The following is a 13,485-nucleotide window of genomic DNA, read 5'->3' on the forward strand; positions in this document are numbered from 1 at the left end:
AGAGAACTGCCACTCAATGGAATTTTTTTTTTTTAACCATTTTTTGTTAACTCTAGAGACGGCTGTGTGGGAAGACTACCGCCCCCCCCCCCAAATTCACTTTAAACTTCAGCAGATCCTCTTGACGATTAGGTGTTTGCGTTAACAAGCCATACACATAATGATAATGATTTCAAAGCTCAAATCACAGGCTGTAATTTAATTTGAAATGATATTCTGGCACATGTGTACCACCAATGGATTGGAAGGTGGACCCCTGCAAATAGCACAAAGTCACAAAGAAACCAGCTGAACGAGGATAAAAGCTCAAAACTGTTTCATAAAAAAGAACCTTTAATGAGCAGAGTTCAGTCTACAGATTTCTCAACTCTGACATCAGAGCACAAACAGTTTACAAAGAGTGGATGAGCTGCACTGTTGAACAAATACACATCAACTGTGTCTACCTGTTTGCGAATCCTTCAGTGTTGAAATGAAACTACTGAAGCGTTGCAGAGTTTAATTGTGAGCAGCTGTTCCAGATGCTTGGTTTAGATTGAAAGACGAGTGATGTATTCACACCTGCACGTGCTGTTTTCAGATTAGTTCAGCTGTGACTGGATGATGGAGGACCAGTGGGAGCTGGTGCTATCCCATCAGGTTGTGAGGGTGGGTCTGAGATAGTGACAGAAGAACTTTGTGTCAGTACACTCCGAAATAATATAAAATAATAAATCTAGGACAACAGCGGAAAACACTCACACATGCCATTTGGAGCTCCAGGGTGTCGAGGAGCCATCGTTTGGGCATTTCCTCCTGCAGGCATCATTCGGTTAGGAATGGACTGGCCTAGGGAGGAAAAGGGATTAAAATTCAATGGCAGACTAATAGACAGGACTGAACCAATTTCTGTGGCAGTGGATGCATCTTACAATGTGATCATGTTATGGGTTTTATATTAAGAATTGAAGGGTTAACCATATTTATAGACTGATAGGATGCTTTCAGTGTCCATGTTCAGACCTGAATGCTGCATTGTGTAACCCGGCTGCCCCTGCTGCTCCCTCTGCTGGCGAACCTTCATCTCCACCTGCTTCAGCTGCTCAGTGTGGAAAGTCTGTCTTTCCGTCAGCAGCTGTTGCCGCTGCTGCTCTAACTGCATGGGACACGCATATGCACAGGTGTTAAATACTGTTTTTGGTTTCTATGTGGACACAAACCTTTCAGAGATCTACTGGAGTGTGGAATTATAGCTCACAAATGAGCAACAAGACATGGAGTAGTTAAGTAAAGTTTCCCTGTATAATAGAAGACATCGTTATCACTCACAGCCTCTTTCTCGCGGTCCATGATGGTTTCAAGTTCTTCGAAGTGTCTCAACTTGATCTCCAGCTTCTTCATCTGGGTCTCCACCAGCAGAGCAACCAGCGACTTGATCTTTCTCTCTTCTACTGCTGCCAAATGCTTCAAATACAGAGTAAAAAAAGCCAGTGATAGAAGACAACAGTAGTTGGTATAGTGGTTGTAATAGCTAAGAATGTAGCACAGGTAAAACAACCACAGGAAGCGGAGACAAACACTGGGAAGTATACAGTATATTCTTCATATATCCCCAATCAATTATATGCAAAGTGGGAGAGTTTCCTTCAAGTAACCTTCAAGATATTTTACATCTGTTTTGGTTGCTAGGAAACCTGTGGAATAAATGGAGAAAAAAAAAACCCCAAACCCTCCACTTAAGCATTTCTTTAGTTTATATATGCGCGATTGGTTGGATTTTAAGCCAGTGGGTGGGCTTTACCTTGGCCTTCGTGGCAGCCGAGGACAGAGCTGCTGCTGCTGCCGTGGCAACGCTGCCCTCCACCAGCTCCAGCTCCATCACTCTCCTCCCGTCGTCCCCATCCCCCTCCCGCCGGCCTGCGTTCTCGTCGCCATCTCCCCTTACTGAAGCGCACACGAGAAAATTTCGTTATTAGAGCCGCTGATGCGTATATGCATACATACGATGCAAATTCACTGTAGCGCACATATTGATGTACCATCTCTCTCCTCAGCAAGTATATTTTCAGCATTTTCTCTTTTGACTCCCTCCACTTTTGGCAAGCTGGGTTCCACCTGGAGCCCGTCAGTCCTGACAGTAACCTGAAATGCAAACACACGCTCAAGTTAAGCAGCATACTCCACCAGCACACACAATAAACTCTCTGAGCTCCTACTGGTACATTACCTGATGAAGGTTAGAATTTGGCTCCAGTTTTTCTGCATCTACCGCTTCTATAAGATACAAAGCAATGAAATGTTAGATTATGACAGCACAGTGAGAGAGTAATGTGCAATTTTGCCTTTCTATATTTCAGCATTACCATTCTTTTCTGGCTGGTTCAACATTTCAGAGGCTTTTTCCGTCGATTCCTCCTGCACTTTAGAAAACTCCTCTGAAAGCAGAAAGCAACAGTCACAACACACATTTCCCCTGTTTTGCAAACATTGTGTATACGATATACTATCTCAGAGGTACTTAAAAACTTAGATTACACAGAAATGAACCTTCTTCCCTCTGTAGTCTTACCCAATGCTGCCTTAGCTGCGGCTGATGCCACACGAGGATCCACCACAGATGCCAGAAAGGCCACGGTGCTCATAACAGGGTTCTCTGATTGGCTGAAAGGCACAGGCTGAAATGCCAGTGGACCAAGAGAGGCCGAAGAGTCTTCTAGGTAAGGGTCTTCTATCGGCAGACGGAGGAAGTGGAGGATACATTCGTCCTGCGTTCTGGAGCCCACGTGCTCTGAAACTTTGTTCCAGTCATCTCGGTAAACCTCTAAGGCCTGAGAAACGTAGAGGTGGTAATAGAGAGACCAAGACGAACAAGGCTTAAGGGCTTGGGTAAAAGATCTCATTACATAAAAGATCTCATAAATAAAAAATGCAAAATGCATGTGACGATAAAGTTACTGGTCTTACCTCTAACAGCAAAAGAGTCTCCTGCTCTGTCCACTCTCTTCCTGCGCTCGCTCCTTTAGTCTGAGACAAGTATCACAAATATGACAATAATTTAAGAATAAAGCTTGTATGACACGGTTATAAAACACATTCTGGTCTATTCTATGAGACACAGTGGAAGAGTGTCTCTTTTAAGGAATTTTGAGACTTGCTGTTAAACAAACCTCTCAAATTAAGACGTATCTTCAAGATTCATAACACTCCGCAAAAGTCTTGAGCTACACTTTAATACTTTGCTAGAAAAAATGGGATGTGGATGCAGCGATTTATTAAAACATGTACACATGCATGGAAAAACTGACTTTGTACAATTATGATGAGCTTCGAAGTTTATATTCGGTATGACCACCTTTATTCTTTAACACACCCTGAACAGTGTGTGAATGTGAGAGTGAATGAATAGTGGAATTGTAAAGCACTTTGAATGTCTAGAAAAGCGCTATATAAATGCAATCCATTAACTCTCTTAGGCAGCTTTCTTGCAGTTTCTTTAAGTAGTCTTAAAGAATAATTCTCCAGGCTTCTTGAAGGACGTTTAAAGCTCTTCTTTGGATGTTTGCTGCATTTCATTCTGTTCTCTATCAGGCCTCCACTTGTCCGGTTTGCTCAATTTCTTTAAGGACACACTGCACACCATGCTTTGAAACGCCAATTCATCAGCTAAAAGCTCTTTCAGAATCACCTTGTTAGTGTAAAAACACTATTTTATGCCTGTCAAGCTGTGTTATCTTTAGCATTTTTCACAGATTCGACTAAAGAAATGAGAACAAATTCTGTATTTTTGCGTCAGGCTGCAAGACACAAAGTGCCTGAAGATACTGGTTGTGTCAGACACAACACTGGTTCATCCCATGAGTTTGGTGCCTTTTTATTATTCATATGTCAAGTGGTTTAAGTGCCTTAAAATGCTCTAAAAATAATCAGGTAAGAGGACTGGACTGAAAATTGTTGAAAAAGTATCCACTTTCCAAAGAGAACTTTGGACAGAAAGTCTGGAGAACTATTTCTCAAGACTTGGCACCATGGAAGCACAACATAAAGAAATGAAAACTGGATCAAGACTTGTACTGAGCTGTAGTTGCTCTTTACTGTAAGCACCATTATAAACTATTTTTTTAACTTTTTGTATTAACAGTGTAAGACCTTAGGGTGTTTCTTGGCATAGATGTCAGTACGCAGACCAAAGTTTTGGCAGTCTGAAGGTTTCTCTCTGCTCTTTTCTGGGAAATACAACATGTGCTGTGAAGCTGACACCTGCGGAAATAAGTAAGAGTTTGTCAGAAGATGTTTCACATGACAAAAACTGCGTTTTAAACTTGTCTGTGCTGAGAGCTTTGCGCAACAGCATCACGACAAACCTGTAGCGGTTTGTGTTGCAGGGGGGCCAGCCCAGATGGCGTGTCAGCGAGTACGTTGAAGTGAGGGGTGGGTGGAGGTCCCATAGGGAGAGGCCTGCTCTCTGCATCCACTTGGTAGTTAATCAAACCCCACTGCTCCAAGAATGCATGAACCCTGGACACAAACATTTGTTTCATATTAATTCTAATCTGCTGTAGCTGGAACAGCCCCCATAGCTCAAACACATGTAAATACATTAACAAACTCAACATGTTTTAGACACAAATACTTATTAACTACAGAATCATTAACGACACATATACCACCTACTGCTCCTTTCCAGCATTAACAGATTTCATTTACTAACACATTCACAGATAAACACCTACACACTAAACCTAATTTAGCAGATGCAGCAGACACACATGACAGCAAACACCCACACGCACAAAGTTATACCTTATGAGGGCACAAACGTCTCCAGTCAGGTTGCGTCTACAGGATGTTGAACTGAGGTATTCCTGGGGGTTCAGCCGGTATGTGTCGATCATGAAGTTACGATATGCCAGGTAGCTGCGAAGGTGTAAAGAAAGCTATACTGAGGCCTTCTCGATCATCTGTAATAGCGGTAAAGTCTAAACATCAGCAGTACTCACATTTCAGGAGTTTTTGACTTGTTCTTCCCATTGAAGAATTCAGGGAGTGCACGTTTCTCTATCGAGTGAATGCTGGACAAGATGCACAGGGAGCTTTTAGGTCTTTTGAATAAAATTAAGAGGTTCAGCATACAGGTAAATGCAAATACATATTCTTACCAGTTGTAATTGAACCATGATGTGTAGCTCGGTATTATTATGTGATGTGTTTGTTCTGTGATGTTTTCCTCTCCCTCTGATAGGCGTGGGATCTCTGCTCTTCCATCCTCATCTTCCTAAATAGAGATGAGCAATACACAGAGAAATATTACTTTTTGCAAATCTGGAAACTAAACCCAAAATTCCTACAATTAGAAAAGTTTTAAGTGAGAGAAATGACATCATATTTACCCGTCCTGGGAAATCATCCTCCTGGTCATCTGAAAAAAAGACAGTGGTTACAAGGATGTAAAAAAAACAAAAATCACACATAAACATACGAATGACATATTTAAAAAAATTTATTTTAATGTTTCGAGACTTCTCTGTATGCATTTACGATGGCACAAGCATGCCTACCTAGGTCAGCCATGATCCCTCCTTTCACTGGAGTGTTCTCACTGTCCTTCTTAAGGTTGACTACATAGATCGGATAAGAAAATATTAAACACATTTAAACACTTTAGAGGAAATGTATACATTTTTAATGAGTTTTGGACACTGTCTTCAAGAGTTTCACCATTCTTGGGTAGTATGACCTCCTCCATGTTAGGCACAGGAATCGGGTCTTCCATGTCTTTGGTCAGGTCCTCTTCTGGCTCCTCGTCCTGTTGTCCACGCCTTCTCCTGTGTGTGAGCACACAAATCAACAGTGATACCTTTTGTGACAACCCAAAAGCACAGCCCCGTATTAAAAGAAACACCTATGTCTTACCCTTTCTTTCCTTTCTTCCTGCCTTCAGAGGAGGGAGGGGACGGGGAGCGCCTTCTCTTTTTGGAGGGTGTAGACTTTGGATCCTGTAACAAAAAGTTAAAGGCAGATGGAGAAAAACTAAAAATGGAATAGAGACTATTTTGAAACAAAAGAGCAGGATTTGCAACTTTGTGTCTGACAGCTGTTTTTCATCTCTAGGAGAATTGTCTGAAATGGGAAAAGAAGCGTGTCTGCTTACAATTCTGAGAACAAAAGAATCACACAACAGGATCACACCTGCTTTTTGCAGTTGATTAAACTGTTAAAACGTAAGCATGCATTAATAACAGGGGAACTCCTTCCTAAGCCTACAGACCAGTGCCATTTTTTACTACTTCACACAAACCTGGTCGTCTTGGAGGTGAATACGCTGCCGGAGGATGACTGGCACATTCCTTTCGTCCACACAGTAGTCTTCCTCATTCATCCATTCGTTGAAAACATCCGTGTCCAGAATCCAACCAGCATGGACCTGGAGAACACGCACGCACACACACACACCCACACAAATTGAATATTAATGAGTGATGCATACTTCGGTATCTCATCAAGTGTAAGAAAGGAATACAGAGCATGCTAAATGAATAGGATTCAGTCAGCTGTAAAATTTCTGTAAATTTTTTAGACATTATATAAAATCATCTATTATTTATAGTACGCGTGGTTCCTTAATGTCCCCGCTGACAATCACATTCTGTCTGACAAAGAAAACTGAAGACAAACATCACTCAGTAACTGCAGCAGTAACTAACTCCTGACAGCGTGATGTATGTGGTGCCACACTAACCCTCCAGGGACTTTCTGGATGTGGCAGCTCTTCAACCTCTCCCTCAACATCACTCGATGACAGCCAACTATCATAACTGTAAGAGACAAGAGACGTTGTCACTTCATGCTGGTCAAGTGTTGTGTGTGTGTTTGTGCTTGCTTTACCTGTCAGGGTGCATGCCCCAGTGTACCAAGACATGCTTGTCTTTCCGCATGACAGGACGCATCCATTCATCTAAAAACAGATGTGTATACAAAATGTATTTAAGCTAAGTGGTAGGCATCATAACATCAGCAAACACATATACACATACAAACTTTAACTAACCTTCCTCTGTCGAGGGAGGGCAGGGGTATATGTGATGACTGGCAAGCGTTCTGTCCTCTGTAACAGTACCCTGCAGGGGGACAAACTGTGAATCAGTAGCACTGAAATCCAACTACTGTATCAGAGCTACATACATTTAGTCTCACTCTGAGCTACAAATAATCTTCTACTTATTTGCAGTACTTTACCTGATGTTTGGTGATGATGCCAGTTAGTCTGCCGACCAGATCCTGATCCAGTGTAGGGTCCAGATATACGACAGGCAATGACATGCAGTTGTTCTGTTGTGACAAATATTCAAGTTCGTGAAGGAACAGTCCTTGGTGTGTATGTGTGTGCAGTTGTGTGTATTGAGATTTGCAGTTTTCACCTGGATCAGTGCTTTTTCAATTGTACCAAACATCTCCACGTTCCTCTCAGTCCTTGATGGATTCTGTAAGTCAAACCTTCGCCTGTGTGAAAATAGGTAGAGAACAAAGAGATATTAAGGACACAGGTGGAAGCAAATGAGATCTGTTAGGGATCATATTAGGAAACTACCCACCAGCCCTGATCAAACTTGAACTTGTAAGCTGTGCCAAGAATGTGGCAGAGTCCATCACCTGGTCGCAAGTCAAGGAAGCACTGTGCCTGTAGAGAAATCAACAAGGTTTTCTTGTGGGTTTGGGTCATGGACATGAACAACTTTCATTATTTGGGTGTTGTTGTTGTTTTTAATCCTCTTCACTATTAAGTGTCACGCATACTTAGAGGCAAGCATTTGCTTCCACAGTTTTAAACTCATCAATCAATAATCAGTCTACTACTACTTTAATAGTGAAAGTACACTACAAAGTGAGGCACTTACAGCGACTTACAAGCCAATTCTATCAGGCATTTTAAAGTCACTTGTGACGACAATTAGATAGACAGTGAGAGATAGACTCACAGGCAGCTTGGTGAGTGCAGGGCTGGTAGCTTGTCGGCCAAATGCATCCTCTTGGAACTGGAGAAGCTGCAGGGTGACTGCAGCCAGGACCTGGCAAGATGGGGCATCCGCCAGAACATACTAACAAATAGAGAGGGTTTGAAATTAGATAGGAGTAGAATTTTTATTTATCGTGCCACTCAATACTCTATTATATACACAAGCTTAGGGCTGTATTTACATGTGATACGACTGCGCTAGATTTGCACTTCACGTTTGTATATCTTTCCTTTTGTGCAGGGTCCGCTGACTTAATTTCTCTATATCTAGACAGCCAGTGTGAACACGTAACCGTATGTTTACGCTGTAACCCACTGGGCTTGCTAACAGGGAGGGGGAGCGGCTAGCATCTTGCTTAGCTTCCTGGTCGGCTAACTACCTTTTTGTAGTGCTTCCCGATCCACTGTCTCACCACTTCCAGCTGGGCTAAAGTATCCGGACTCTCCCAAAACCTAGCGGACGGGCTGCTGTCTTTTTTTCGGTGTGCAAATGCACCGGGGGTGGCTTGGCTTGTCCCGGGAATCCCGAGGTTTGTTCCTCCGGACATTGTGGTCGTAATAAAACGTAATTATTTTTCAAACGTGAGAACAAAACTGGCTAGCGCCCTCGCTAGCGTTTGCGTTCTCGTGTTCCCTCGCGAGAACGCAAACGCAATTTAGCGTAAGGTTTTTTCAAATTAATTAAAATTTAACTGTCATTATTCAGTGTTGTGGCTTTATTTGCGCGTGTTCTTTGCTGATTTTTTATATAGAGGAAAATTAGATATTATCGTGTTTACAGAGGAATACACACGTTTGTTACTAGCCGAGAACTTTATTTTGAAGTACAAGGAAGGAACTGCGCAACACAGAAAAACACTCGAGCAAGTAAAGAGAAGAAAGTGTCATTGGTTAGTAAAACTCGTAAACATTTACTGCTCTACTAAATACGGCTGATTCTGGATGTCATTTGTCGTCAGTTACTCATAGTTTTATGTTGCAATAACTTCCGATGAGTCTTAATTTTCCAGCCGACAGTCTCTGTGTCTCTTACTTCACATTGGAGCGAACTGTGACTCCTGTCATTTTCTGGCAGTTACCTTCCGTTTATTGCATGATTGCACAGAAACTGTCTTTCGTGCATTTTAACCATCGTGAGTACCATTATCTTATACATCATCTCACTCTAGGAACTCGTCCACGCCCTGAGATGTAATGGGTGTCCATGGTCTGACGACCTTTGTAGAGGGGAACAGACACTTCCTACAAGATGTGAAGTTTAGGGACAGTCGGCTCGTTATCGATGGCTGCAGTCTTTATTTCCGCCTGTACTTTAGCCACGGATTGGATCAGCTGCACGGAGGGGACTACGATGCCTTTGCTTCCCTGCTCGCCCAGTTCCTCACTGCACTGGCAACCTGTAACATCCAGCCATATGTGGTTCTGGATGGAGGTAAAGATGCTTTATACAAGGCCGTCAAGTTAGGATGTTTCAAGTATGTACTTTTCTAGACATTTAAAAAAGGGGACAGCTTACATTATTTCTTTTTCTTTTTATTCTTTTTCTTTTTTTTTTTAAGTTCTCTGTATTTGGGTACAACATCATCTAATATCTTCAATTTAAGTACTCACCTCATTTAGTAAACATTCCCCTTAATTTCAATAGGACATCTTAACTTCAGTCATCTTTATATTGCTTTTCATTGTAATAACAAATAGGTCTGCTTATTAAATCATTATATCATTGAACTATATTAGATTTTTTTATCCTTTACCTTTTCATGAATGCTTTTGTTGCTTATATCTTTAATCTGCACAAACCTAAAGCAAAAACCACTTTTCACATTAAATAATGCTATAACACCTGCAAACATCTGTTTTCCTATCTTTTTATTATTATTAGGGATGGACCCCAGTAACAAGAAGTTTGATACTCTACGCCAGCGCCTGCAGTCCAAGATAAAAGAGGCAGACAACCTCTCTCACGGCCGCAATGGCTCTGTTCTCCCCATTCTTACAAGAGACGTCTTCATTCAGGTCCTCATCCAGAGTGGAGTCCCGCTCATCCAGTGTCCAGCTGAGGCTGACTGGGAGATTGCGTGCTTGGCACAAGAGTGGAAATGCCCAGTGCTGACAAATGACAGTGACTTTTATATCTTTGACCTTCCAGGTGTGGATAGTCTCTGGACTTTAACATAGATGCAAAATAGCTCTTTGGTGGTAACAGTATTTTGCAGTATGTATTTTCTCATGTGGTATCTATCTCAATTGTTTTCTGATCTTAGGAGGTTATCTGCCATTCCGTTTTTTCCAGTGGACCAACCTTAACGGTAAAGCCTCGCAACGCTACATCTTAGCTCGCTGCTACACCACTGCAGGCCTGTGTCGCATGTTCGGGGGCATGAACCCCGAGTTGCTCCCTTTATGTGCTGTTCTGACTGGAAATGACTACGGAACTCCAAAAGATACTGAAACCCTTCTTTCTCTGTTAGATGCAAGTCTGTTAAGGAGAGGTGGCGGCAGGGGTAAAGGTAGATCACCCCCTTCTCGTATTGAAGGCCTCCTTCTTTGGCTGTCCTCTTTTAAAACTGTGACTGAGGCCTTAGAAGAAGTGAGCAGCCTAATGGGGGAGGAAGCTTGTAAGGGCAAAAGAGGGCAGAAGGGTGGTCTCGCATCCAGGCTGCTGGCATGTATGCAGGAGTACCATATCAAGGCTCCGAGCTCTGTGGCCCGCTGGTTTTCTGGAGGTAAGGCATTTCAGGGAGGGCAGACCTCTGGGCCGGCACAGCTGCCGGAGTGCCTGTCGACAGCAGCACTTCAGGGTCGGCTTCCTCCCTTGGTGCTTGATGCTTTGGTGATGCGCAGGGTCCTTCTCATCCCGCAGGTGGAGAACAGTAAACTAGCTAGCAGCCACTGTAGTTCTAGAGCCATTCGGCAGGCTGTATATGGGATATTACTGCACAGATCTCAAGATAATGTAACTGAAGGAAGAGTTGGTGGTACACAGTCAATGAAGGGGCCAGGAGGTGAAATACAAGATATGAGGATGCAAGAAAACAGACAGGGAATGAGAGGTGGGAGAGGACGAGGAGGAAGGGGGTGTGGAGGTAGGGGTCAGAGCATAAATGCAGCATTCAGCAAGGAACAAGCAGCTGGGTCATCAACAGTCCAGGCTCAGGGCGCTCCCATTTCTGTGGAAGAGTATGATCGCTTGGACCTGAACTTGAAGAAGATGGAAGTGGAGGCAGTCCCACTCAGAAACCATGTACACCTGGCTGGACTTGGTCAGGTAAACATTTTTCAGAGTCAGTATTTGTTTTGCATTTGTCTGGAGTTAGAAGTTTTCCACATGATCTGATTGTATTTTTCAATATTTTTGTTCCAGGCTCCTGCAGCAGTCCGACTTGGTGCCCTGTTACAAGTTTTGGGCGTGAACCAGTCAGCCTTAGTTTCCGTTCCTTTCCACCTGCAGCTGCCTGTAGCTGTGACAGGATTCTGGTTTCGGGAGGCCACACCGACACCCTCACAGCCCCAGGTGCAAGCTTTGGTCCTAGGCATGGTTTATGGAGAGGTCTTCTTGAACACACAGCTTGGAGCTATCCACTATCAACACACTGGTTAGTTGGATTGTATCCCTCCTGGTTTCTTCGACATGGTTAAAAAGACTAATATGCCTTAGTAACATGCCAACCTTTCATTTTTCTTGCCATTACCTAAAAGCTTGTATTTGCTTTCAACACTGCAGTCCCGCAGCCAAACTGGGCTCTGGAACATAAAGTGTGTGCAGGGCTGGATCGACAACGTGTGAGACCAGGTGAGAGACGGGGAGTAGATATTGGAATGGCTCACAGTTTCAGCCAATGGCAGGCCTGCCTTTGGAGTGCACTTTGTCTAAATCAGCTACTGCTGCTGCCGCTGCCAGAACCTCATCTCTCATGGTAAGTACTGTATGTCAGGGACATACAGTAAAAGAAAATGGTACTCTGTATGCATTAGAACTAGAGGTGCAACCAACAAACAGGAGCTGGCAAGGAAAAAGAGAATTATCTCTAGATTTACATGTAGAAAGCTTTAATTACATTTGAAGTGAGTTTGGGGTTTTTCTGCTAAGCTTACACAAATGGGATGATAATAATTATATTATATGTGTCCACAGTTATACCACGATGGTAAAGAGTATTTTTTTAGAGTACATTTTTGCATCTTTGTTGCCTTGTTCTCACTCCCTCTGTCTCTCAGGTTGTTCAGTGGTACGCTGGTGCACGGCCTCGTCAGGTATCTGAAAGGAGGCCGAAATGCTGAGTCTCTGCTGCCTGGGGGATCTTTGTCTGCGCAGCTCTACTCCTCCCTGCTGAATGCTATGAGGAACTGCAGTTCCAAAGCCACTCACTCATCCTCAGAATCAGGAAGGAGGGGGAGAGGCAGAGGGCAGGGAGGGAGAGGAAGAGGAAGAGGAAGAAGAGGGAGAGGTGGAAGAGGTGGAAGAGGAAGAGGAGCTCAGGGAGGGGGGAGAGATGCTAATGAGATAAACAACCGGTTTGCTCTCCTTATGAGCGAGGAAGAGTCTGATGATGACGATGAGGATTATTGATAGGGAGACAGAAAAATTAACAGATGGATAAAAAACACTTGCTCGGGGGCCAAATTAAGGAAGGCCAGTCAGTGGTTTACAACAGTTGCTCAGGGAAAAATGACAGCTCTTAATGTTTACCACTGTGTATGTTGCACTAATTTAACTTCCTCTAGTCATAATGTTTAATTGTGCATTGCCATCTTGAGTAATGTCTGTAAAGACATACGTTCATATCAGAACATCAGTTTTTCCACAAATTACACAATTTTAGCATCATTATGCATCATGAGCTTTTATCAAAGTAATCTTACTCTAATGAATGCACTTGTTTTCAGCTTCCCAGTTTTATTTACATATTCGAGCACAACATTTAAACAGTTGTCAGTAACATGAGCAGAAAGTTGTATGGCAGCTAATGAAAAAGTCTGGAGCATTTTATAAAATCTTACATTTTCTTCATTTCATTGCAGCTGCCTTATGTTTCACTAACTTGGTGCTCTTATATTTTTAATCATATTTGTATTTGAAAAGGAATGGAAACGTGTTTTGTAAACCATCACATTGAGCTATGTGTTTTAATTGTAACTGCTTATAGCTAAGAATAAAATGTTAACGCTTTCTCTTTAAAGGCACAACACAAAGCTACTGAACAGTAAGATGCTACACTAGTGTTAAATCAGCACACAGCCAAGAGTTAAGTACTTACAGATGCTGTATCTACACTTTGACACAGAATATTTTACAGCCTATAAAAAAATCTAATTTTACAGTGTTTTGTATAAGGACCAAACCAAATAAAATAAAATATAAACCCAGCCAATATTTGACTGGTTTTTCTTTCACAAACTGATTTACACACATTAAATTCAAACAGCAAAAAAGTTACATCGTAACAAGAAAATGACATGTGAATATACAATATGAAATGCTCACACAGCAGTTC

At 42.5% G+C, this 13,485-nt stretch overlaps 2 protein-coding genes across 4 annotated transcripts; one reads left to right on the top strand and one right to left on the bottom strand.

The window, feature by feature from the left end:
• Window positions 1–315: 315 nt before the first annotated feature.
• On the bottom strand, window positions 316–8,626 carry smarcc1b (SWI/SNF related BAF chromatin remodeling complex subunit C1b). Of its 2 annotated transcripts, none has more exons than XM_026155511.2 (28): window positions 8,404–8,626; window positions 7,953–8,072; window positions 7,569–7,654; window positions 7,395–7,476; window positions 7,213–7,305; window positions 7,025–7,094; window positions 6,862–6,931; window positions 6,716–6,791; window positions 6,275–6,400; window positions 5,890–5,972; window positions 5,695–5,801; window positions 5,535–5,594; window positions 5,367–5,395; window positions 5,136–5,251; window positions 4,977–5,048; window positions 4,780–4,893; window positions 4,341–4,494; window positions 4,126–4,236; window positions 2,944–3,003; window positions 2,549–2,807; window positions 2,343–2,414; window positions 2,207–2,253; window positions 2,019–2,121; window positions 1,781–1,923; window positions 1,309–1,443; window positions 1,003–1,135; window positions 742–828; window positions 316–654 (listed from the first exon to the last, which is right to left on the bottom strand). In XM_026155511.2, the coding sequence occupies exons 1-28, from the start codon at window positions 8,536–8,538 to the stop codon at window positions 587–589; spliced, it is 2,811 nt and encodes a 936-aa protein (XP_026011296.1). In that variant the 5' UTR covers window positions 8,539–8,626; the 3' UTR covers window positions 316–586. The 2 variants fall into 2 exon arrangements, with proteins under 2 accessions (XP_026011296.1, XP_026011295.1); XM_026155510.2 differs by having other exon boundaries at window positions 8,371–8,626.
• Window positions 8,382–13,357, top strand: aste1b (asteroid structure-specific endonuclease 1b). 2 transcript variants are annotated; one of them, XM_026155513.2, is made up of 8 exons: window positions 8,393–8,520; window positions 8,772–8,880; window positions 9,160–9,422; window positions 9,873–10,139; window positions 10,255–11,258; window positions 11,355–11,586; window positions 11,715–11,907; window positions 12,209–13,357. In XM_026155513.2, the coding sequence occupies exons 3-8, from the start codon at window positions 9,185–9,187 to the stop codon at window positions 12,558–12,560; spliced, it is 2,286 nt and encodes a 761-aa protein (XP_026011298.1). In that variant the 5' UTR covers window positions 8,393–8,520; window positions 8,772–8,880; window positions 9,160–9,184; the 3' UTR covers window positions 12,561–13,357. The 2 variants fall into 2 exon arrangements, with proteins under 2 accessions (XP_026011299.1, XP_026011298.1); XM_026155514.2 differs by lacking the exon at window positions 8,772–8,880 and having other exon boundaries at window positions 8,382–8,520.
• The last annotated feature ends 128 nt before the right edge of the window (window positions 13,358–13,485 follow it).

The sequence above is a fragment of the Astatotilapia calliptera genome, chromosome 22, assembly GCF_964374335.1.
Source record: "Astatotilapia calliptera chromosome 22, fAstCal68.1, whole genome shotgun sequence".
In the NCBI taxonomy this organism is placed as follows: Eukaryota; Metazoa; Chordata; class Actinopteri; order Cichliformes; family Cichlidae; genus Astatotilapia; species Astatotilapia calliptera.